At 34.8% G+C, this 25,938-nt stretch overlaps 1 protein-coding gene across 1 annotated transcript in view; it reads right to left on the reverse strand.

Moving 5' to 3' along the window:
* LOC101893382 (serine-rich adhesin for platelets) overlaps positions 1–25,938 on the reverse strand; it is a 119,129-nt gene that overhangs the window by 67,892 nt on the left and 25,299 nt on the right. The window contains exon 3 of the mRNA XM_059128663.1: positions 10,760–10,890. Within this exon, the coding sequence (XP_058984646.1) occupies positions 10,760–10,890 (131 nt within the window). The remainder of the gene's footprint in view (positions 1–10,759; positions 10,891–25,938) is intronic.

Here is a 25,938-nt window from a genome sequence, read left to right on the forward strand (position 1 = left end):
CAACAAAGAGCAGGTCATGTAAACCCCTTTGCCCAAGAAACAATGGCTAAACACTTGGTCTCAAACAAAATACAAAACAATTCTAATCAACAAAACCAAACAAAAGAATGGAGAAAATGCGGAATTCACACAATTTTCATTTAAATATGTGAGAAAACGGGTAGCTTATTTTCTCACTCACATACACATACAGTTTAGATGGAAAATCAACATCTTGTTGCAAACATTTTGTCGGTCCCTTCGTGATAATTATCTTTGAAATAAAGCTAAGAACCAATGGCAAATAGTAAGTGGGACCGACTACAGGCGATCCCGTCAAAATGTAGCTATATAATTCAAACACTAAGTTTTTGCAAGACTAATTTTGAAAGAGATAAAGATAATAACATCTATTAATAGAAATGAGCCACAAAGTACTTGCAAACATAATTTATCATAAAAAATCGTTAAACTCATATTTGACAATCTGCAGCAGGATCCGATACCAATGTCTATGGTCGAATAAATTAAATATAGAAACTTATTCGACGATGTGCAAATGATTCCACGAGAGCCTAACAGAAATGAATATACCTCAAATGTATTGAATCAAATAATCCTTACATCTATTATTCAAAATTGTCCAGCAAAACATTGCTTGTAAATCAAAGTGGTATACCCTTTTTAAAATAAGAATTTATTAGTCCCATTTACAAAGAGATTATCGTTGCGTACCCTTCATTTAAAATTATTATAGATGAAAAAATTGGATATATATTCTGAGTTATTATTTTCCGTTTTGGCTATGTGTGTGAAACATTAAAGAAAAGAACAAGCACCCAATTGTATGGTTGTTGTTCAATCAATCAGCAACAACAAAAATGCCAAAACCCCATTACTATTCGCTTTGCGCACATATCTGTCTACTCGATTACGAAATATTCGAAACTGCGAAACATTTCCAAAGTAAATAAACTTAAATGGAACACCGATTGTACTTTTTGTAAAAAAAAATTGCACTTTTTTGCTACCTTTTTGTTCGCTTTAACGAAAACAGAGCCCAAAAAAAATGTTACACTCGAAAGAAGAAACCAAAATAAAGTCAGGGAAACAGTATTACACAGCAATAACAACTCAGCGTGGTTAAGCTGAAACAACAAAACAATTCAACAAATACAACAACAAAGACATCAACTGCTCGTAATAATGATAGTTTCAATAATAAAAAAACACACACAAAAATGGGCCATAATTATATGGAATGTCTTTTCGTCGTCCATTTGGCAAATCAGTCATTCGTTCATTCAGTCAGCCAGCAAGCCAGCAAGCCAGCCAGCCGGTCGTACCAGTCTGTCGGTATCTGATCGCTTTGCTCACCAACCCCCGCAGCCCCCACACTAACCAGTGCGAAGTGAATGTAGCACGGGCAGACTAAGAAAGAATAGCTGGTGCTGGAAATGAACTCCAATAACCCCGGGACACTGCCGGCAATTGTAGAGACCGAGCAAATTAAACAAACAAAACACGCTGAATTAAAATTACAGAGAAGGCAAAGTGCGGTTCAGTGGTTTTGCTCTGAACGAAGAACTGGACCTAAAAGTCTCGAATAGAATTAGACTCGAAGATTGTATTGGATAAATTGATTCGAATCCATTTCCAGAAAATGACATTGAATTAGGGATACTATTTAAGGCAATGCAATAGTTTGCAATGGTCGTAACTGAGTAACTGTAATATTTACATTTAAGCTATAGGGGGTTTAGAAGAACATGGAAATCCTTTAAAACTATTTGCGATGAACAGAATAAAAAAACAGAACAGAGTAAAACAAAATAGCTCAGATGTGTAGGGATATCTCTTTAACAACAAATTAAAATAAATTTGGTCGGTAGTTAAGCGACATAAAACCTTAACATGTAGCAAAAAAATGTTTCTTCTTAATTCTAAGAATATTTTTTTCTGACCCCTACTCTTTACCAAAAAAAAAGAAATATTTCAAAATATATTAAACATTCTACCCCTGCATCGGTTGTTTTTTATGCGAGCATTCACTTGAGCAAAGTACACTGAGTGGTAAAGAAGTTCGGTTCAAATAAACGAACAGATGGGTTAATTTCAGTTGTTACAAACTGAAATATTTTGTCGTTTTTCCTACAATCCTAATCCACTAATTTAATTCGCCTATCGCCGTCATTAATGACGGATTACGGCATTTAAATAAAATGCTAAAAAGTTATGCATTTCCATTTAATTTCAATGCCTCGTTGCAACAAAACAGTCAGCCACATGGCAGAGGCACAAAGAAACCCCAAAGGGGAAATTAAAATGTTCAAATTAAAATCACTCTCGGCTCTGATTAAACGACAATAATTCCAATGAATGTCAATCCGGTGCAGCAGTCCGCCAACAACGAGATATTTCAATGGAGACCCAAAGCAACGAATACAGCCGATTCGAAATTGAGTCATTACATGGCGGTAGTACACTTGTCCACCGTAAGGGTAAACCACTGGGACGCCACAACAAAACATGCCGTCAATATCGAAAGATTTTCCAAGATATCTCGTTGACGCGTCAATGGAAATCAACAAAAATACTTTCACCAAACCAGGCGAGCATTCGTCCAGCGAACCATTCATGCGCACCAAACAAACTTCAGCACCAATTGGCTTCTTGTAGCTAATGGTGATGGTGGTGGTGGTGGCAGAGGCGGTGGTTATGTCTGTCGGTGCGCCAGAGTTTGGAGAATTTGATTTGTCTTTTCTTTTTGCATTAGCCGCAGCGGCAATGTGTGCTCGCAATGACTGGCATGATTTGTATTAAATCTATTATTTCCATAGTTAAAACGATCGACTGGCTTTTCATTGTGGATATATGGAGCACAAAATATGAATGCATAACACCGTGCCATGCCAATAACAGGAGAATAAAAAACGGGGACGAGACGAAATGTACCGGGGCTAGACAATTGAATCATTGTTGTACATTTGTACGTGCAAATTTTTATACAATCGAATAATGACGACATGCGTCCCAAATAAAGGGTTATTACATAAGAAGTATCAATGGGCAACATTGGACAAAAATGTGGGGAAAGGGGGATGATGTGGAACCATGCGTCAGCTTCTTTACACATAGCATATAAATTCATAGTCTGGGGAGTCTTTAATTCTAGTCCCTTCCAAGGCTCCCTTTCTACGACAAACTAATTCTTCTTCTTCAGAATCTTCTTTTTTTACGACTTTTAATTTTGGGATTGCCTTTGAAAAGACATGTTGTTTTAATCATCGAACTGCGACACGAAGACAGATGCTACTCAAAACGATTCTACACAAATTGCATTGCACTGAAAAGAAATGCACTTTCACACACACATACACATAATACGACGTCTTCCATTTTCATTCGTTTTTTTGTTTTCTGTTTGTTATGCACTGGTGACATCTCAAGAACTTGTCATCATCCAAATGAAAACGATATCGTTTACATCTATCTCCACAGGTTTGCTCTATCTGGGATTAAACGTTTCTCTCTAACGACTTGTCACATGGCGGGGTACAAAACAATAGATTAAGTTTGTTAAACAAATCTGTCTTCAGTATCAAATATGTACATACATACACACATGCACACTTGTTATTGAATCGCAGAGAGTTAAGTCATGGGGGAATATAGCACCACTTCCGCTTTTTTATGGATTTGTTTAGTGGAACTGAGACAGTTGCAATTTGTTGTAAATGTTTTATGTCCAACGTACCAAAGACCACCTGAAATTGAAACAATGGCTAACATATCCCGCCAAAAATATAAACTTTTTGGGCTTCGTTGCACTTGAATTATGTTCAACAAAAATTGGTGTTTTTTGGAAGTTGTCGGGTTCTTTTTTATGAGAAAATTTAACCCGCCTATGCTATGGAATGCTTTCCGTTGTTATAATATGGCAAAGGGGTACGTTTTTAACTTGAAATAAAAGGAGGAGTGCGGAAAATAGTTATGGACGATAAATATATGGGCCGATTTTCCCAATTCCCATCAATTCTGAAAGTCTCTTGCCAGAAAAGGATAAAATCTAAGAAAATCACAAAAAAAATATACTAATATACAGTATCACATATAATTTTTTCAATTTGACTCACAATTTTGAATTCTAAATTTTCTAAATTTTTACAACCCACAACACCACGTTTTGGTGTTTTATATACATGTCGCAATTATCTTCCGATTCTCACTGAATTTTGCATGGGGTTAGGATTGGGGTCCGAATTAAAGCCTATTGTTTTAAGATGTACATTTAGGTGTTCATATGGACTAATATTTAGCTGGATTTTATTTAGCTGTTAACTGGACCACAACTATTATGTGAAATTGTTTTGATTACCTAACAACACGACGGAGTGCGTAAATATTGGCCAAATTCCCCGGGTGAAAACCCCAAGGGTAACATCTTGGCAGGGTCTTTTGACATTATTTCAAGAACGAAATCTTTCAAAATGGATTTGGACATAAGGGGACTTCGAACATATTGTAGCGTTGCTTACTTGTTTTTAACTAAAGATAGATCGAATAAGTACTTATCACTAATTGTCCCACTTCGTGGTGCGTCCCATTGACTTACATAATGCCTACACATTGTTATATATGTATGAAAATTATTTTCTTTTCTTGTAACTCTTTCAAAACTCAACATTTTAAAAAATATTTGTTCAGTTTTTGAAAGCATGCTTCCACTGTACGCTGGTCACACTTGAAGGTCGTATGCTTTACACTCACCTTTGGTATGTACCTACCTACCAAGACACACACACACGCACAGGTACTAATAGCACAATTATCACGTGCAACCAAGTTTGACAGTCACTTTTGTTCCATAACAACCGGACACAACAGGCCTAACTGCCAGCAATTCCATACACGGGAAATAGAAGCACACCCTCCCCCTATTTAGACCGGGCACCGGTTCCATGCGACGCATTCAATTACATTAAAATGCTGGACTTAAGAATAAAAACAAAACAATGACAAAAAATTTAGAAAATTGTTTTTCCTTCAACTGAAAAGTGAAAAACCTTGTCGCGGCTAAAATGAAGAGATACCTGCAGACATAAAAAAAAACAGAATAAATGACAAAAGTTGTAAGATTGTTACAGCGAATAGATCTAACGTCCATTGTTCCACCTAAGGGTATTTTGAGTCAGAAAAATTATACAAATTTTGATAAATCCAACTAGAATATAAATCTTGATTTAAAACTGGCATTTGTGATTGTAAATTTGTGTGTCAGACATGTAGCACCGATGTACACGTGTATTTGTTCCCGGGCGAACAAAACGCTCAAAACGAAAAGAATAAAATATTTAAATGTATTTATTAATAATCTCTGGTGGGCCGAGGAAGATCGTCATGCCATTTTGTTACTTACGAATTCGAAATATATAAATTAAAATTCCATAGGGTAAGTGTGCCTAAGTTCGGCATGTCCCAGTAGTCGGCACTTTTTATTTTTAAGCCCAAATAAATGAAACTATTATACCTAAATGTATTTTGTTTATTTCAAATATATTGTCAGCTATCTTTGTGTACAATTTCGCTAAGAAAAGATGATTTATTCGAATAAAAATTAAATTTTTGTCTGTAAAGGTCCTCAACAATCCATATTCTTAAGAAAAGTACAATAAATACGTCGAATCAGTTTAATTAAACAAAAATATTATATTTTAATGAATTAATTTATTATTATTATTAATTATTCTTACAAAAAAATTGGTATGCCGACTGTTGGAACATGCCATACCGACAATTGGCAAGTGGTGCCGACTACTGGCAAAAAAGCATTGTTTTAATAAAACTACAAATTTATGAAATTTAATAAAAACTTATTTAAACTTTATTTATTAGTGTAAAAACTATACAAAATTTCGAATCTGAATAAATTAACTTTGTAATAATTGAAAAGTTCCACTCAGAATCGTGAGCGATTAAAAACGCGAAAATCCTAAAAGTGCCGACTACTGGTACACTTACCCTATTGGATTTCAAAACTAAACGTAATAATCGTCTTTGGAATAACAAAATTGTTTGAAATGTTTCCCCAGCAAGCCCACAAAACAAATGAGCCTATTTGACATTCAGTCCCACCACAATAATCCCATCAAGACCATCACCGGCAATGGCAGTGGCAACAACGATAACAACATCTAGACAGACAATGTGAACGTCACTCTTCACATTGGTGGGACGAACCCTGACTAACCCGGTGCTTGGCTTTGTGACAAGAGGTGGAAAAGGTACATAAAAGGAATTCAGAAGTTTATCATCGACACGTTCACGGCATCTGAATAGGAATAAAGCCGCAAATGACATGTGCAAGATAACAACAACAATAATAAGAACAACAATAAAACAAAACAGCGTACAAAACAAAATCACAAGACAACAACGACGAAACAAGTTCATTGAAGTTTCGCAAACGATGAGCAACATCGGCAGTAGAATAACTAAAATGCCAGCAATGCCAATGGCAATTGTTGTTCCTACAAAGGTGAAGCCAGTTGCCAACCAGAATAATACCAGTTTTGAGGCAGAAGCAGCAGCTACAACTGATTCCAGCTGCTGGTAGTTCGGAAGACATTGTTTGCAAGGAGTAGGGCGAGGTGATGAGAACACTAACGATCTTCCGTTTGTCTCTGCCTCTGGATTTTTTCTCATGGCCATGAACTTTTGCTGACGGAAGGGATTTAAAACAACCAATTTTACATATGTGTTTAGCTCATTTATTTTGGAAATCATTTTTGGATTTTAGGCTAAGTATATGCATTTTTTATATGCTATACTTCACCAACCACAAATAATGAATCTTTCAGAATTATCCTATTCTATATTGAAGTCCAATTTAGGGTGGCTTGCCTTAGCAATTTGTAAATTTCTGGCACCTTCTAAATTTTGTTATGTGCGATTGTTAACTATATGTTTCGTAGTTTAACTACGAAGAAAATAGGAATAATATAACTAGAGTTTTATTGTGCCAAATATACTTTTAAGAGCATACAATAATTTCGATTATTTTACAGTTTGTTCAAAAATTTCTTCAACTTGCGAAAAATACAAAACATAATTAAAATTTAGGGGGGTTCCCCAAAAAATGAAATGCAAGAAAAAATTTCAAAAATTGTTTTATCCCAAAATTGTACAACGCATTCACCTAAACGTCCAAAAAATAAATTTTTAATGCAACTGAATTTTTAGAAATTTCAATTTTTTTTCTTCACTATTCAAAACATTATACACACATACAAATTCTGCATGTATTTTTACAGTGTATGAGTACCAATGGACGAATATATATTTAAGGCACATTTTTATTCCATCTCACGTCATGTCATATTCTTAAATTTGCAATTAATTATTTTTAAACTAGAGTCCTTTTCCATGGTATTCCACAAGACACATTTTTAGGACTAATGCATATCCCGCATAGGCGATATCATAATTCGGGGAATCAAAATTTAAATGGAAATCGTAAAAGTTTCGTTTCATTAGAGACATTTTAAAGAGTAAACCAAACGTAACTGCTATTAGACATTTGGAAATTTTGATTAGCTGAAATAGCGTCCATATTCACATATTTTGTTATACAATCATAAATGGATTTTCAAAGGACTTTTTTAAAAATCTAAAACTTAACATTGAAATATTTATATTTTTAAGCAATGGTTAATGAGTAGAACCAATTTTAACCAGATTTTCTAAATGGCGCTACTCTAACTTTTTTGGTAAAATCAAGATATTTACTGGTTTTATTCTCAGCTCCGAAATGAGTTACTAATGCATTTCTGAGAATTGGAATTTCATATTTTTCTAAGGTGATCAGATGTGGATAACACTGAGTTAACATTGAACAACTTGGCCAACCGTTCAACTGAAACACCTTGAAGTTTACAGCTGTGTGAAAAAATCCACCAACACAACAACAAACAATTCGATTGAACTTTCAATAATAACACTTGTTTCTCAGAAATTCTGCAGTGCCATCTCCAAAGTCGGAGGTTTGCTTAAATTAAATTGTTTTTATTTTTTATTACTTCTTCTCCTTCTTTTTCTTTACCGATGTGTAACCCACATATCCATACATTTAATTTTCTCAAATGAATTTCTTTATTTTCCAACAACCACTTTCTTCATTAACTTCCTTGCCCATCAAATTCTCAATTCTTTATTGCACAGCAATTTATCAATTTAAAGTCATTATTGTCATCATCGCCATCGACTGCCGCGGTAGAAGTTGTAGCACTGGTTGGTCACTTTTTATGCCGACATTTCATCAAATATGGTCGGTTATTGCTGGCGGCTCCATTGGATATCAGCAATTTAACCGTTTCAATATTATTATTACAACGGACGGATTCATTTTTATAGCACTATAAAATACATTTTTATTTCATTTCGATTCTATTTTTAAGGAAATTTCGAGTTTAATTACAAAAAAAAGCGGAATAAAAATTCTAAATCGACATCGTGTCGTTTCACAGAAACCGTCAACAACCTCACTGCTGATTGAATCATAAAGCACGACTAGACAATGGGCACAACAATTTCGGATTTCTGACCAGACCAATAACACATGTGGACGATCACCCAGTCAGTCAGATGCAAGAGTACTGGCGGCGGCATTCCAACAGCACATCGCCATCTACTAAGAGAACTTTTTAAAAGCCGGTTTCAGTTCAAAAGATCCGATAAAGAGAACAATGTAGATGGTAAAGAGTGAAGTGCGGATATTTCTAAGTGTAGAGCAACATGTTGATATACAAACATTTAAGCCTAAAACTATGCTACGATAAAACCAAATAGAAAATAGCAATGTAAATTTGTGCAATTGAAAGAATTAGTGTATACTCTTCGGCATTACGAAACTTATCGGACTGGCTTATGACAGCCATGAAAACTGAATGAAAACAACAACGGAAACTCTCACATTTCAGACTCAACAATAGATGTCTCTCGTGGTTCGAGTGAAAGCAACTAAGTTGATTTATGTGATTTTCGGTGCTCCAAATCAGTTTTTTGGAAACAATGAATCGAATAGAGTTTTAGCAAAAAATAATTTAAATTCAGGAAAATTTAAGTCGCGCACGCAGTGTTGAGTCAATAAAAAAAGTTTATAATTGTTAAAATTTTTATGATGCTTAACAGAGCAACTGCCACAATAGTCAAACTTTAGCAGATTTTACACAACTTCATCAAAAAGTCTTAATTTTGCCCTCTTGAAAATTTGTAATTTTTGACCGAAAAAATCGGTTCAATTGTTTAATGACCTAATGTGCTAAAGACAGATCAGTTGTTTCTTTTAAGACTAAATGACATTTAAATCAGTACAAAGTATTAATGTTTTCTTTAATAAACAAGTTAAAATATATCAGTCGGTTTTGCAGACATATGTATGTCTTCAGCCAATGCTCGGTTATTTTAATATATTTTGGTTTCTGTTATGTTTTTTCGAATTGTTGACCCTCTATGGAGTAGGTTCCAAAATAATGGGTTAATATTGTCCATTTCGTATCGGACCTAAATAAATATAATATAAATACTGCGACGTGCTAGGTTTGGACTATATCGACTACTTCCTTCCTTTATATGAGATATGTGATTATTTTTCGAAAATCTTCAAATGTGCGTGAGGTACCAGATACAGCCAACGGAAGTATTCTATTTTCATACTTCATCTAATACCGATAAAAATATTTGTATGGGCAAAATTACAAGAAAATCGAACATTTATAATCAATGTTACGCAAAATCATAAATTCCATATTCTGGTAGAGAGAAATATTTAGGTTTTGGGTGAGGTACCAGAAGAAGGTTAGCAGATATATATCAGCTTCACAACATATCTTGTGTGAGCAAAAATGTTTGTATGTGTGAAATTTGAAAAGAGTTTGATGCTTATTTCGCTTTCTTTGAGCGTTTTGTTTTTCAAAAACTTGAACCCTATGTGAGGAAGGTACCAGAAGATTTGTTCCAGACCTTGGGTTAAGAAAAATATTGTGATGTGAGTAATCTGAAGTCAAATGGAAACTTACATCATATTTTATAAGATTTGTAATCATTCAAAATTTTGGCCCTTTGTCGTGGAGATACTTGCCTGATATTGTTAATTTTCGCACCTAACCTAGCACTGATGCAAATATTATGATGTGCAAAATTGGAGCAAAATCGGAACATCTTTTCTCTTTCTGTCCAGTAAATTATTTTTACTGAAAATGTTGACATTTTGTGAGGGAGGTACCAGAAGGAGTGTACCGATATTGCCCATCTCCGAAATCGATTAAGTTTTTTTACGATGTACCAAGTATGGATCAAATCGGATACTCCCTTCGAGAATTATCGTGCGCATCAGCCAGCCAGACAGACACATGAACGGACATCGCTAGATCGACTCCAAATGTCCTGAAACTGATTTGGTCCAAACAGACCTAGGGCTAAAACCGTTATTTCGAAGTGACACGTTTTGGCCGTATCAAATTATATATACCCTTTTTAGCCATAAGGCTGAGTGTATAAAAATATCCCTCAAAATGTGTTGGTTTTCACAAAAAGAGGGACTATAACGTTTAATCTTTTTGAAACTCAATATTTTTAATGAGACAAAGTCACGCATAATCGAAAAAATTAAAAAAAAAAAAAATTTGTCATTTGTAAAACAAGGAAAACATTTAATTTTTTAATTATGACACTCTTGATCGAATATTTATGCAAAGAAATTCTAAAATGTGTGATTACTTACTCAGTGGAGTTTTAGCCAAAAGTTTAGGAGATCCAGTATTACCACCACCACCGCTGCCACTTCCAGCTCCGCTCGCAAAGCTCAAGTCGCTTTGGGAACTCTTCTGACTGTCTTTACTATAGGAACGGCCACTACAAAGACAACAAAGAAGACGAAATCAAATTGAAATAAAAAATAGTTAATTAATGTTTCTGCTGGCATATAAAGATGTGAAAAATATTGGCTAAAAGCAATAACAAAAACAATAAGACTACGAACGTGACGTTTCTTTTTGTTGATATTCAGATTACCCACAGCGATTAAAATATATTCTGGTATTTAATTTCTATTTTAGGTTTTGTTATGCCATTCGCACGAACATCGAGCAGCGTCGTCATTCGTAACACAGAATTATAGGCTAGTTGTTGTTATTATTATTATTTATGGGTCTAATTAAAATGCTATTAAGTTTGGCATTTTGGAAATAACTTAAATATCTACTAATCTGTAATAAATGTTTGGGGGGGACATAGGCTTAGCTCATAAAAATGATTCAACATTCTACTTGGGGTTCAGATTTCAGAACTCACTACCAACATAACTTTGAAAGTTTAAAAATTAAATGTAATCCCATGCAAATATACGCATACTACAAATATATGACCATTATTACAAGCAAGGCAAGATTTGGGAATAAAATTTCCAGTTGTTATATCTTTGACAATCTAACTCAACTTTGGTATTATTAAGACGTGTGTGTATTTGTGCTCTCGGCCTTATGGTCACAAAGAATACACATTATAGCCTTCGTAATAACGGGGTTTGACCCTGACATTTGGACGAAATCCGTTTCAAAGCATTTGGAATAGATCTAGCGATAAATCTAGATAAAAGTATCCAGTGTCGTCCAACTTGTTCCAAACATAGTATGTTTCTCAAATGTAGATGTGATTCGTAAATGGAAAATATCTGTACACTCCTTCTGAGACCTCCTCCAATCAAGAGTCAATATTTCCATAAAACATGATTGTGTCTTTTTTACTCTTCTAGTAAGATTTCTTTCGTTTCGCGAAAAATGAGAAAAAAAAGTCCAAGAGACGCCGATCAATAAATTCCAGGTGATCGAAACAATAATAAATCAAAAGTGCAAAATTTGTTTCCCAGCAAACTCTCAGCACACAACTGTAAAAATTTCTTTATACACAGCATCCATTAATAATAATATATCAATATTTTGTAATAATAACAAGATTTCCGATGGTAATTAGGATTACATTTTAGAATTTTGCGATGTTCCTCTCCAAAAATTAAATTAATTAAATTTTTCTCCAATTTAAAAAGAAAAATAGAAGATAATAAAAACAAATTGATGCACGTTTCAAAGGTATATTTTGCAGAATAAGATTTTTGTTATGGTTAGAAAATAGTCCCGCCTGTATATAAACCGTAAAGAATATCTAATTGTTTGGTTCAAGAATAATATTTTCGGCTCATGATAATTTTCATTAAATTTTTGTTTTCAAGTGATTTACACATCCACCAAATATTCTCTAAAACATTTTCTCTCTAATTTTCTGTATAATACGAGTATAATATTTAACATTATTTATGACTGAACGCTCAAGTGCAAAAAGTAAAGACTTTGGCCCCAAACAAACTAGCGATGGAGGAGTGTGTTCATCTCCCAATAGTCCACAGACTGAAGATAAGAGCACCAAGAGAAAATAACAACAATTTCAGCCATCGTCTTTGCCATCATTAAAGCCCAACTGAAAACTGACTTCACGCTCTGTTTGCCGGCGAGAACAACAACCTGCAGTAAAGCGCTACAACATTTCAGCCGCTTGGAAGCAGCTACCTGCAATGCCATCCATTACAGCACATTATCGCACGGCTACATCATTCATTCATTAACTCAGAACTTTTTCAAGAGAATAGCGAAGCGCTAGTTTTGGCGGAAGGAATAATAAAATGTTTGTTTCATTAATAAATTATTTAGTTTTAGACAGCAGCCATTTGCAAAAAAAAAAAAAACAAGTAAGCAAAGGCTATACTCGTTCGGGGCCGACTATGACATTAAAATATATTTGAAATCAGACATTAAAATATATTTGAAATCCCCTTTGGTTCATTTTTGAAATAATATCATACATCCCTGTTCAAATGTTACTTTTGGCTTTTGAACCGGAGCATTTGCCCAATATTCACCCCTCTCTGTTGTGTTTATTGTTATTCAAAACAATTTCACACGAAAGTTGTGGTCAATTTTACCAGCTAAATATAATCCAATGGTCATCAAAAATGCTAGACTTCTGTCCTGTCCTTCTCTCTCTCTCTCTCTCTCTCTCTCTCTTAATTTTAATTTTTAACCATTAAATATGCATCTTCAAAAACAATAGAGATCTATTCTGACCCTAACCCTACGTCCATGCAAAATTTTGTAAGGATCGGACAATAATTGCGACCTGAATATAATACCATAATAAATCGTATGAAATAAAAATTTGACAAAAAAATATTCAATTTTTATTGGCATATTTTTGCGCGATTTTCATAGATTTTTATCTTTTTCTGGCAAGAAGGCATTTCGAATAGGTGAGAATTGTCAAAATCAGTCCAGCGGTTCTTGACTTATAAGCGGAATAACTAACATCAATTTCTTGTACATTTAAATTGTACCTATTTTCTATGTACCCGGTATCTTAGCTATCGGTATCAGAGTAAAGGTCAAAAGTGAACTTTTAATGTATTTGTGATTTCAGTAGAATTAAAAATATTCGTGGTTTAGCAGAAATGTACGTATTTTTTCATAAAAGTTATGGTGATTTTTAACTGCTAAATATTGTCCGATGACCCGGTCCTCTATCCAGCTTTAAACTATAATTGCAACCTGTAGAGCAGCTGCAAAATCAGGAAATTTCTCTGTTTTTTGTCCATTTAAGTCCACAAAAATTTTGCAATCATCTCCAAAAACAATAGGGATCTATTCTGACCCTAACCCCACCTCCAGGCTCAATTTAGAGCTGTAGCGTGATTACAAATTGACATGGACAGACGGGCGGACATACATAGCTAGATCGACCCAGCTCAACGAGATAGAAAGATTTACACTAGTTTCCTATATCGGGGACCAATATTTCGAGGTGTTACATAGTTTTTGGCCCAATCAAACTTATAATAACCCCAACATATAGTGGTTTAAAAAAATAATGAGAAACATTATAGGAATCTAGGAAATAGCTTCAAACGTGGGCTCTCTTTACTTAAACATAGATATAGGTTTACGCTCCCCTGAGCTAAATGTGTATCCTTAAGAATGTGTTGAGATTCCTGGCATTTTTTTAGCGGGTGTAAGATATTATGGTCACACAGATTTCAAAAACTTTACTTTCTTTACCCATAAAAAGGTTGTTTTAAGTCCACCTTTATACTAACACATACTAACACAGTAAAAATTCGGGGGTTTTTCTAATTAGCAGCACAGTTTCGCATAACACCAGTTCTACTTCAAACCCCAAATAATATTGCGCAGTATTTTATTTCACAAAATGTTGCAAAATTCCAAGTTCATCGAATTAAAATAAAACCAAACGCAAATTCTCATTATGTAAACATCGAGTTCTTTCACAACTGACATTGGCTTTCGGTTCGTTTGGCATTCCCCAGATGAGCAAACATTGACATTTAAATGAAATCATTAAATTGTCATTTAAACGAAATCGAAGTGCATCGATCGAATGTCACCACTGGCATACCAATGGCATGTTATCCCATGTCCAGCGGACTGACTAACTGCCGCACACCCACGACGTCTGATTTATTCCCGACTGACAGAACAACTGATTGATGATCTATTGATGAAATTGATTTGCCGCATTTTTTCGTTTCGAAATGAAACTAAGTTGTATTTTACAAGTATATTCGAATCAATTGAGCATCAAATGGGGGAATCCAAATGAACAGCAGCAACATGCCGCACATACTAAGTTGTTTATTTATTATGCAACAATCATCACCTCTTATCGATAAACACCTTTGCTCACCGCAGTCAACCCTCACCATTCCACAGTGGTCGCTGCCATTGGCCAAAATTCATAAAATGAAAATCAGATATTTATTGTCAAATGTGTACAAATGAACTCTTATGGGGTTAAGCTTTTTAGAAAACATAATAATCTTGGCTTCATTCTAACGGGACACTTCGAAAATAGCATCAAAAAAGAGAAAATGTAGTAAGTTGTTTTTTTTCAGTGGGATCAGAGAAAAAGTGGAGTAAAAATAGAACTGTATTACAAAATTAAATACATTTTAAAATTACAAATCTTGGCATTATTATTGAAAAGCAAGGTATTAACTTATTTTTAGTGCAGTAATTTGTGTGTTTAGTATATGTGTATAATATAAAAGATGTGAGTGTTCTGAGTTGCCTTTAAGATTAATTTTGAAAATAAAATTGGATTTCAGTTAAAGTTTTAATTGTTTTCCCCCCTGAATCCTCCAATGCGATTTTTTTCACGCCATTAGTAATGGTCCTAAGATTCTAAAAGTGCTAATTTAACTTTCAGATTTTGTCAGATTTGTATGTTATGCCCAATATGCTGAAGTGACTTCGCTGCAATTTTGTCAGTTCTTTGGTGCTAGTGATAAGGATGTAATTGAGGGGTGTTCAATAATGTTGCAAGCATTGTCCTCTGGGTATAATATTTATGTCGAAAAAGTTAACAAATTTAGATCCATGGCACTATCTTCCAAGTTTCGACTAAATCATGCCCGAAAAAATTCTCGTGTTTCAAAAAACACAGATCTTATTAACCGTCTTCTTCTGAGTTCTGACCCTTTTATAATGGGACAGCGAGCCTTACCAAACAATAACCAGTAAATAAAGTCTTAAAGTCGAGCGGGGCCGACTTCATGATACCCTACACCACTTTGCATATTTAGTAGAGCGTCACATAACAAATAAAGGTTTTAATGGGGAATTTGTGAGAATTAAATCATACCAACAATGATTATAGTAATAATTAAAAGTCCAAAGGAACTAATATATGGGAGGAATATCCTCCTCTGAATCGATTTCTATTAAATTTGTCGAGGCATTTGCGCCTTTTCAATTCGGGCTTGTATTATCCATTTGGTGCACAATTAACTTGAAATCGGATAGATATATATGAGAGCTATATTTGATATATTTCCCCAAATATCGTTGTCAAAGAGTGCATATTACGGCTGCGGAGGACAAAAAATTACAAATCGGATGAACAATATATATGGGAGCTATATATATATCTGATCCGATTTCGATCAAATTTGGCATACTTATTTTCAGGTCCCATCTGGTCGTACGTATATTCCATATTATTTGGGATGATATTACAAGTTTGGTACACAATATAAGGCAAATTGGATGAATATATATGGGAGCTATGCCTAAATTTTGACCGGTTATATCCAATTTCAATAGGGCCTTAAGTCAAACTAATTATTTGTGCAAAATTTATATTTGATTTAATTTTACATTAAATTGTTATTTTATTTCGTTTACAAAAAATAATCAAATTTGGACTTGATTTGTATAAATTTTTGGAGGTACCTTACAAGGGACTCTACCTGATGGCGGGCTGTTCCAAATAATTTTCAGTAAGATTATTTTTTAGCTCCTTAGAACGTAAAATGTCAAACAACATTACGATCTGGTGTAGAAATGTGACAAGAATTGGGCAAATAACCCTTATCCGGGAGGTACGTTATATGGGGACCATGTCAAAACATGCATCGACCATATCAATTTTGTCACATTTTTTATATTTATCCCATCAAGGTACCATAACCAAAGATTCATATTGATATCTGCACTGAAAGTATTTTTGGCCGCTGTTCCCATACGACCTCGACCACTGTGCATTCCTCTGCTCAGCATTCCTTTGTAAATAGTTTACATATAATTCGCTATTTGTGAGTTATGTTTGTTTCAATATTTGAGGAATTCGAATGGACGGGGGAAGGTCTTCACCTATTTATTTTCCATACCCCATTTTTTAACTCTTTCATTCATTCATACACACATTCATTCATCAGCCCGTGCATTTTGAGTGTTCATTCAAGTTTTCACACATTAATTAGAGTGGAACACCATCCACCGGAGGAATCCTCACCGACAACATCGACATCTGCACCAAACTTAATCATCCGAACCGCCACCATCGTTGGTTCATGAAAAATAATAATTTTGCAATGCAAGACGTTAAGTTCGGCTGGGCCGAAATTTTTATGGCCTTCACCATACCATCGACATAGAATTATACTCTGACCAAGAATATGTAAACATTAGGGGGTCTGTGTAATGACGAATTTAATATACCCTTCTTTTTATGGTAGGTGGTATAAAAAGAATCTATAAAGCAAAATTTCAGCTATGATTCGAAAGACTTTATGAAAATGGAAAAATACATGTGGACATAAAATCGTAGGACTAATATCTGATTTCGTATGCATTTCTTAGCTAAGTACCATTTCTAAGATTAGCATTTCTTAGCTTAGCTATAGCATTTCGTTTCATACCCCACATATTAATGGTGTCACCCTGTTTGTAGTACCTCGCAATATTCGTAGAAGAACGTAGTTGCGTAAAATTCGATGTCTATTGAGCAATGTCTATCCGTATGTCGGAATCAGGATAGAGCACAGAATATTTATGGTGAACCTTGGTAAGTTTGTATGGACATTAACTTTACTCGAAGGATGTATGGACCGGTTCACGTAAAAGTTATTTGAAGCCGCATTTTTGGATATCTGTACGTAGAATTTACCTGGGCAGCAACGTTCAAATATAGTTTTCATATTTGCGATGTATCCACATATCGATTTTAAGTGCTTTAAAGGTCTCACACACATCTTCAACTAGGTTACCGGCTTTCAGAAAATAGCATTCCTTTCAAATTCCTAACACCCACACCATCCGATTTCAGGTATTTTGTATAATAATACATATAATAATTTAATACATTGTGTTCTCATCGAGTAAATCAACTCTTTACAAAAAAATCGGAATCGATTCATATTTAAGACACCGCCCGATTTTTAGATTATTACCCATAAAAACTATCTTTCAATGATTTTCTCATGGTGGAGCTCGGCCGGCCAAACTTAATCCCTTTTCTGATTGTTTCTCCTATAAGACCTCGAACCAAAATAGGCTTTCGATTTCTAGCCTTTTCGGTGTATGAGCTACACATTGTCGTATGATACAAACAAATGTCACGTCTGAACCTACCCAAATCGCCTCATTATATTGGATTTGCGAAATTGCGGAAAATCACTCAATAATGATGTGGAGCACAAAAACACAATGAAAACAAACTTGTCCCAATATTTGACATAGTCTCCATCTCCATGGAAATAATTTCATTCTGAAATGTATTTATCTTTGCTAGGTGCCATTGTTCGGAGTACTTGGAATTCGTGTCATTCACTGATAAGAGAAATGCCGACAAACATGAAACTGCGACTTGTAGGTAGGTAGTAGGCTTGGGTATGGTATGGTTGGGTAGGGTAGGATGGGATGGCAGCTACCGCTCTTTCCCCTGAAATATTAATAATGTCGAGTGTTTCGCATAAACAAAAAGCCAACTAGCGGCGCTCAATATAAGCAAACAAAGCTAATGAATATAGCCATGTTTCGTTTGTTTGCCTTTTTCTGTTTTCCTATGCGAAAAAAGTGTATTTTTTGTATGTCTGTGTGTGTTGCGAAAAAAGGTTACAGACACACTCAGGCACCCACAAACACATGTTCAACAATAATTTATCCACAAATTAATAATCATTAAGTTCGGCTGGGCCGAAATTTTTATGGCCTTCACCATACCATCGACATAGAATTATACTCTGACCAAGAATATGTAAACATTAGGGGGTCTGTGTAATGACGAATTTAATATACCCTTCTTTTTATGGTAGGTGGTATAAAAAGAATCTATAAAGCAAAATTTCAGCTATGATTCGAAAGACTTTATGAAAATGGAAAAATACATGTGGACATAAAATCGTAGGACTAATATCTGATTTCGTATGCATTTCTTAGCTAAGTACCATTTCTAAGATTAGCATTTCTTAGCTTAGCTATAGCATTTCGTTTCATACCCCACATATTAATGGTGTCACCCTGTTTGTAGTACCTCGCAATATTCGTAGAAGAACGTAGTTGCGTAAAATTCGATGTCTATTGAGCAATGTCTATCCGTATGTCGGAATCAGGATAGAGCACAGAATATTTATGGTGAACCTTGGTAAGTTTGTATGGACATTAACTTTACTCGAAGGATGTATGGACCGGTTCACGTAAAAGTTATTTGAAGCCGCATTTTTGGATATCTGTACGTAGAATTTACCTGGGCAGCAACGTTCAAATATAGTTTTCATATTTGCGATGTATCCACATATCGATTTTAAGTGCTTTAAAGGTCTCACACACATCTTCAACTAGGTTACCGGCTTTCAGAAAATAGCATTCCTTTCAAATTCCTAACACCCACACCATCCGATTTCAGGTATTTTGTATAATAATACATATAATAATTTAATACATTGTGTTCTCATCGAGTAAATCAACTCTTTACAAAAAAATCGGAATCGATTCATATTTAAGACACCGCCCGATTTTTAGATTATTACCCATAAAAACTATCTTTCAATGATTTTCTCATGGTGGAGCTCGGCCGGCCAAACTTAATCCCTTTTCTGATTGTTTCTCCTATAAGACCTCGAACCAAAATAGGCTTTCGATTTCTAGCCTTTTCGGTGTATGAGCTACACATTGTCGTATGATACAAACAAATGTCACGTCTGAACCTACCCAAATCGCCTCATTATATTGGATTTGCGAAATTGCGGAAAATCACTCAATAATGATGTGGAGCACAAAAACACAATGAAAACAAACTTGTCCCAATATTTGACATAGTCTCCATCTCCATGGAAATAATTTCATTCTGAAATGTATTTATCTTTGCTAGGTGCCATTGTTCGGAGTACTTGGAATTCGTGTCATTCACTGATAAGAGAAATGCCGACAAACATGAAACTGCGACTTGTAGGTAGGTAGTAGGCTTGGGTATGGTATGGTTGGGTAGGGTAGGATGGGATGGCAGCTACCGCTCTTTCCCCTGAAATATTAATAATGTCGAGTGTTTCGCATAAACAAAAAGCCAACTAGCGGCGCTCAATATAAGCAAACAAAGCTAATGAATATAGCCATGTTTCGTTTGTTTGCCTTTTTCTGTTTTCCTATGCGAAAAAAGTGTATTTTTTGTATGTCTGTGTGTGTTGCGAAAAAAGGTTACAGACACACTCAGGCACCCACAAACACATGTTCAACAATAATTTATCCACAAATTAATAATCATTTGGATTTGAATTGCATGTCCAGATTTAATTGAGAATTTCTCGGTTTGTGTGAATTTATTTTTATATTGACCTCATTAGCTTATCATTGGATTTCGATCGAACAGACGACGTTTGGCTATAATTTCCTTAATTATGTATGGAGGACAACAAAGTTCCCGGTAAAAACACAATTCACACCCAAAGGTAAAAGCATTTTATGGCGACATTGAATGCGGAATAGTAGTATTTTTTAGTAACTTTTTCTTCTATTGCAGATTTCAATTAACAACAAAAATTTAATCTGAATACAGCTGAACTCCATTTCTATTGATGAATTCATTATTTCCCCCTATAAACATCAAATGAGGGATCAAAATCCAGACATAGCTACAACTAAACTAACGCCATTTCGTGTGCCTTAAAACAGAACAAGAGACTCTGAATGATAAATTTTCTTATTTTGAGAGTAATCAGCTTTGCTAAGGCAACCATGAAAATATATATTCGCAAGGAAATAAACGTATTCAAAACGATAAAAACAATTTTCGCTTATGGAATAATTCTCGGTCTAAACTCTATTTTCAGTATTGAGTCCAAACAATTATCACTGGGTACTACCATTGCAGTTAGTAATCATGCTGTGTTCGGCACACATCTTTAAAAATGAATAGCAAGTGGTGTCACATTTGAGGTACAGTGGCGGGAATATGTGTCCATCCATGTTGTTCGTGTAAATGCGTGTCTGTGTAAAACCAATATTCCTAATGTGAGAAACACGCCAGCATTAACTGCCCACACACCAGGTGTACACTGGACGACACATCGTGTCCAACATAGATTTCGCAGCAGTTGTTTTCATATTGTTTTCCCACCACCAACTACAACAATTCAACACTGGTAGCTGCACAACAACAACGCCAACAACATCATTATTAATTGCAACTTGTGGCGTCGATGGCAAAACAAAATGAAAAACGCCAATGACTTTTTATAGCCAAGGCAGAAAAAATGTTATTGGGCCATTGTTTTGCTGGGGAAGAAGCAGAAGAAAAAAACCATCATAAAAGCCCATAACAACAATACTGGCATGCAACAGCCAAGTACGTCCGCCCGAATCGAATGAAGAGTGTCCGTCCTTAACGGTAGCATAAAGACCCCAAACCCATACAGGCATCACAAAAAATAAAAACAAAACGTTGAAAGTTTCGTTGCACAGTGTAGTTTAAATGCGACCTGACGAAGCTTATGAAGCAGTGCTGGAGCAGTAAATATGTATTGTGATTTTTTTAATCCTTACACCACTATGCGGTACGGTACCTAGAAATATTGGTCGTAGACCCAACGTTTATTACACCAATCTGACGAGTTGATTTAGCTACATATGGGTCCGCCCGTTTGTTCAGTTCACATTTATAGTTTAATCGATGTGGAATTTCGCAGAGTACCGAGTTTAGGACTGCGTTGAAGCCCATCGGATAAAATTTAATTCAATTACTTCTGAGAGATATGTGTCGACGAATTTGCGACTACATAAAGGAGGAACTCCTTACTTATGTGTTCCAAAACTTCCAATATTTAAATTTTTCCCTTAAATATGATAGCCATCCCATCTTCGAAAAACTAATAAAACTTACAGGAAAAATTAAGGGAATTTTCTAATACCATTACGTTGTAAATGGTTTAAAAAAATCAGTTTACTTAAATTGTCAATTCCGTTGCATATACCTCAAATAAACCTTCAAATCCAAGGTTAATCAGCAAAAAATGAGCTAATCTTGCAAATGCATATCTTATCTTATCTTTTTCATATCTATTAAATTTTTAAGAGAACGGATTTAAAAAAGTATTGATTTTATTAAATTAAAAATTTTATTAAATTAAAAGTGGAATTCCATTTTCAATTTTAAATTTGAAAAAATAAACAGAGGGTTAAGTTTGCTAGATCTTATTTGATAAATTTCTCCCAGTAAAATCCCGCCACTCTCCGTCAAACAACTGTCACCATTTCTCTCCCGCTTCGCTCCCTTTAACTGGACTTTTGAGTAAACAGATAACATCGAGTAAAATATTTCCAGAATATCCATCATCTCGCAAGAGGGCGTACTGATAGAGCCGCTGCTTACCTCGATTTCAATATAGATTAAATTAAATATATAATCAACCTTTGTCATTTTTAGGTGTTTGGCATTATGCGACGAAACTAAAGCCATCGTAAAATTTAAGAGGTCCACTTGGTTCCTACGTTCGTGGCTTATTATATTATCAAGTAAAATTTGTAACAGTCGTACCACTGTCAATAAATTGTTGACCCATTGTGTCAGGTTGTCTTCGGTGTAAATTTATCCAAAGAAGCAGAAAACAATTTCCCTCCGCACATCATCATTTATTCACGGCAACAGCAACACCAAAGACGACGACAATGACGAACGAAGCAACACATTGCAAACGTTCGGAACATACACCATGGGCTAATATGTCGTAATGAGGTTAGTATGTAAATATTTAATCATAAGTAAATGAACTGTGCCGTAGCGACTTCCCACTAGCGATTGGGTAATAGAAACTTGCCAAAAGCAGCCTTCCTCCACAATCGCTCAGTGGAAAGGTGTCTTTGTCCAATGAACTCGGAAGAGGGTAATGTCTCCGAGATGTAATAGACATTTAATGACTTGATGAGGTTCATCCACCACACTCCAATCTTCATTAATTGCTATGGCAGTTCTAAATGGGCCCACAATTGCCATTACTTAAACCTCCCAATATCCGGAGCTAATTGAAAAACCAAATGCAAAAAGCTTTAAAACTTCAAAAAGAACACCCACTGTGAAATGGGAGAAAATTGCCGTGTTAAAATTATTGTCAGATATTTAATGTCAATCATCCAGAACCACACAACCACTTGTGAATGGGGGAGGAAGAGAGACAACATTTTATTGACGTTCATCATGCAAAAACCAATGAAAAGGGGAGTGAGAATTTTACTCTCATGGGGCTCGTTTTGTCCACATAGTCTGCTTTAATTCTATGCATATCTGGTCATCGTTTTTATTTTGAAACTTTTTTAATTTTAGATATTCACCACAAATTTTAATCATTTTTCATTTAATTTAATGGGGTTGTGTTTTTATTCTCTTTTTTTTTTCATAGCATGGTCGGATGGATACACGAATGTTCAAAAATAGGATGTATTTGTCATCGTTGTTGCGACAATATTTATAGGTCCAAGGAGAATTACAATTACACAACAAGCCATTTTCATGGGATGTGCCGAAAGTGTAGCCAAGGGAGTTAATTCGCATGAACAACATCATTGGTGGGGTAGTATTGATAATATTCGGAAAAAGAGGCGGTCGCCTAGAAACGTACGCATTAAACGGAACAAAATTGCGAGCTATCGTAGACTTCCGAACAATCGATACAGTGATTATTATAAGATTTGACCAGGATTAATAAGCACCAGTAGGCTTCAGTTTATGACATGTATGGAACGATTCCCTAAGATGATAGACACAAAGGCATAACGTTTAAAATATGCTTGACAAATACTCAATCATCATGTTTCTGTCAAAAACTCTAATTATTTGCCAAAAAGTGAATACCTATTTTCAAAATAATACCCTCAGAACTATGGCCATACTAGAGGACCTCACCTTTGATTGAACAAAATATTTTTCAAATTTCCGCTTTCGTCCAAAATAAGCTCAATTTTTGAATATGGTCTTGTCATTAGACATTCTGTTGAAAAAGGTTGACAACATTCATTCCATTCATTCTAATTGCACTCGATTCTAAATTTTTAAATTTCTATTTTTGAAATCGGGGCCCCGATGTTATTGTAAAAATGTTCAATTTAAGTAAATCAAATACATTTCATGAAATTGTTCCCCAATTCTGTGGAATTGCAAGTGGGCAACAGAACAAAAGACCCAGCCACAAAAAATAGATGCAAAAAATGCAACGACATCACAGAACTCTTACAACCGGCCAAGCAATGACAATTAAAGTTTAATGGAAACTTATTTCATGGGCATCCCCCTTAAAAGCGTTTGTGCTGCTGCTGTTCATAGAAGTAAATTTATGGATACGAACCCCAATACAAACATCCACTGGATGTCCATGTCCATTTGCGTGCTTGTGCTCCTACAATATTTTCGCATGAATTGAAATGCAAAAACAAAAAACCAAAAAAAAAACAGAAGAGGAACATGAAACGATAAGGGTCATACCAGTGGGTGTTTGGAGTGAAATCGCTTAAATCAGTAGGAAATCATTGCTTTATTCCACTCTTGGCCCGTTCAGTTCTAGGAAGCCTGGAGAGTAGAAATGACATTACTTTGTTGGATAAAATAATGGCAACAATGGTACAATAAACCAAATACATTTATTATGTTTTTGGCACAATAAATAAACATGCAAATACAAATGCAAAAATGTATGTGAAGGCATGGCGGACATGTGGATATTCACAAAGGAAGAGGAAGTAAACCCAAAGAATAAACATTGGAAAGATCTTGAAGGAAATTAAATTACAAATTGACTTAATGACAGTAGATGTATAACAATGATGCGAATGCATTTATAAACTAAATTAATTTATGAATGCTACTTTAAATCCACGAAGTAAGTGTGCATATAGAGTGAATACAGCAGTAGAATCTCAAGACTTGGAAGGTCTCAGGAGGCATTAAAACTAGCTGTTTAAAATGTATGTAGACAAGACATGCTGTGCAAACAAAAACTCTAAAATAATAAGCAACCAGTAAAGAAAGTCTTAAAGTCTCATGATACCCTACACCATATTGCTAATTTAGTAGAGCTCCACATAACAATTAAAAGATTTGATGGGAGAATTTAATCATACACGCTTTGATTATAATTATAATTTAAAGTTCAAAGGACTAAATATGCCGAAGCATTTGTATCTTTTAAATTCGGACTTGTATTGCTCATTTGGTGCACAATTAATTTGAAATCGGATAAAGATATGTATAGGAACTATATCCAAATTGGAACCGATTTCGATAAAATTTGGCAAAGATATTTCTGAGCAGTATTTGATATATTTCCCTGAATATCACCTTTACAAGGTAAAGGTAAATCGGACGAAGTTATATATGGGAGATATATCCAAATCTGAACCGATCTCGATAAAATTTAGCAAATGTATTTCTGAGCTTTATTTGATATATTTCCCCAAATATTGTTGTTACATAGTGCATATTACGGCTGCGGAGGACAAAAATAGCAAATCGGATGAACAATATATATGGGAGCTATAGCTGTATCTGAACCGATTTCGATCAAATTTGGCACACTTATTTTCAGGCCTAAAATTCTATACTATTCGGGCTTATATTACACGTTTGGTGCACAATAAAAGGCAAATCGAACGAATATATATATATGGGAGCTATATCTATTTTTTTTACCGATTATCTCCAATTTCAATAGGGTTCGTCCTTGGGCCAAACAAATGATTTGTGCATCATCTGGATAGGACCATAAATGCGAAATGTTCTTTGTTTACAAAAATACATGGACAGACGGACGGACGGACATGCATAAATCGACTCAGAATGTGATTCTATGCAGATCATCAAATGGAACTATGGGTATATCTCGTTTCATTTTGCCTGTTACAAACAAATGCACAAAGACATAATACCCTGACCACCTTGTGGTGTAGGGTATAAAAATAAAATAAAAACTATAACTCATAGGTCTCACGAAACAAAACACTCTAAAATGCTAGATTTTCTTTCGTTATTTCAGAATAATAATTAGCAGGATTAATAAATTTCGTAAAAACTGCCAGAAATTAG

This window comes from Musca domestica, unplaced genomic scaffold (assembly GCF_030504385.1).
Source record: "Musca domestica strain aabys unplaced genomic scaffold, Musca_domestica.polishedcontigs.V.1.1 57, whole genome shotgun sequence".
Classification (NCBI taxonomy): Eukaryota; Metazoa; Arthropoda; class Insecta; order Diptera; family Muscidae; genus Musca; species Musca domestica.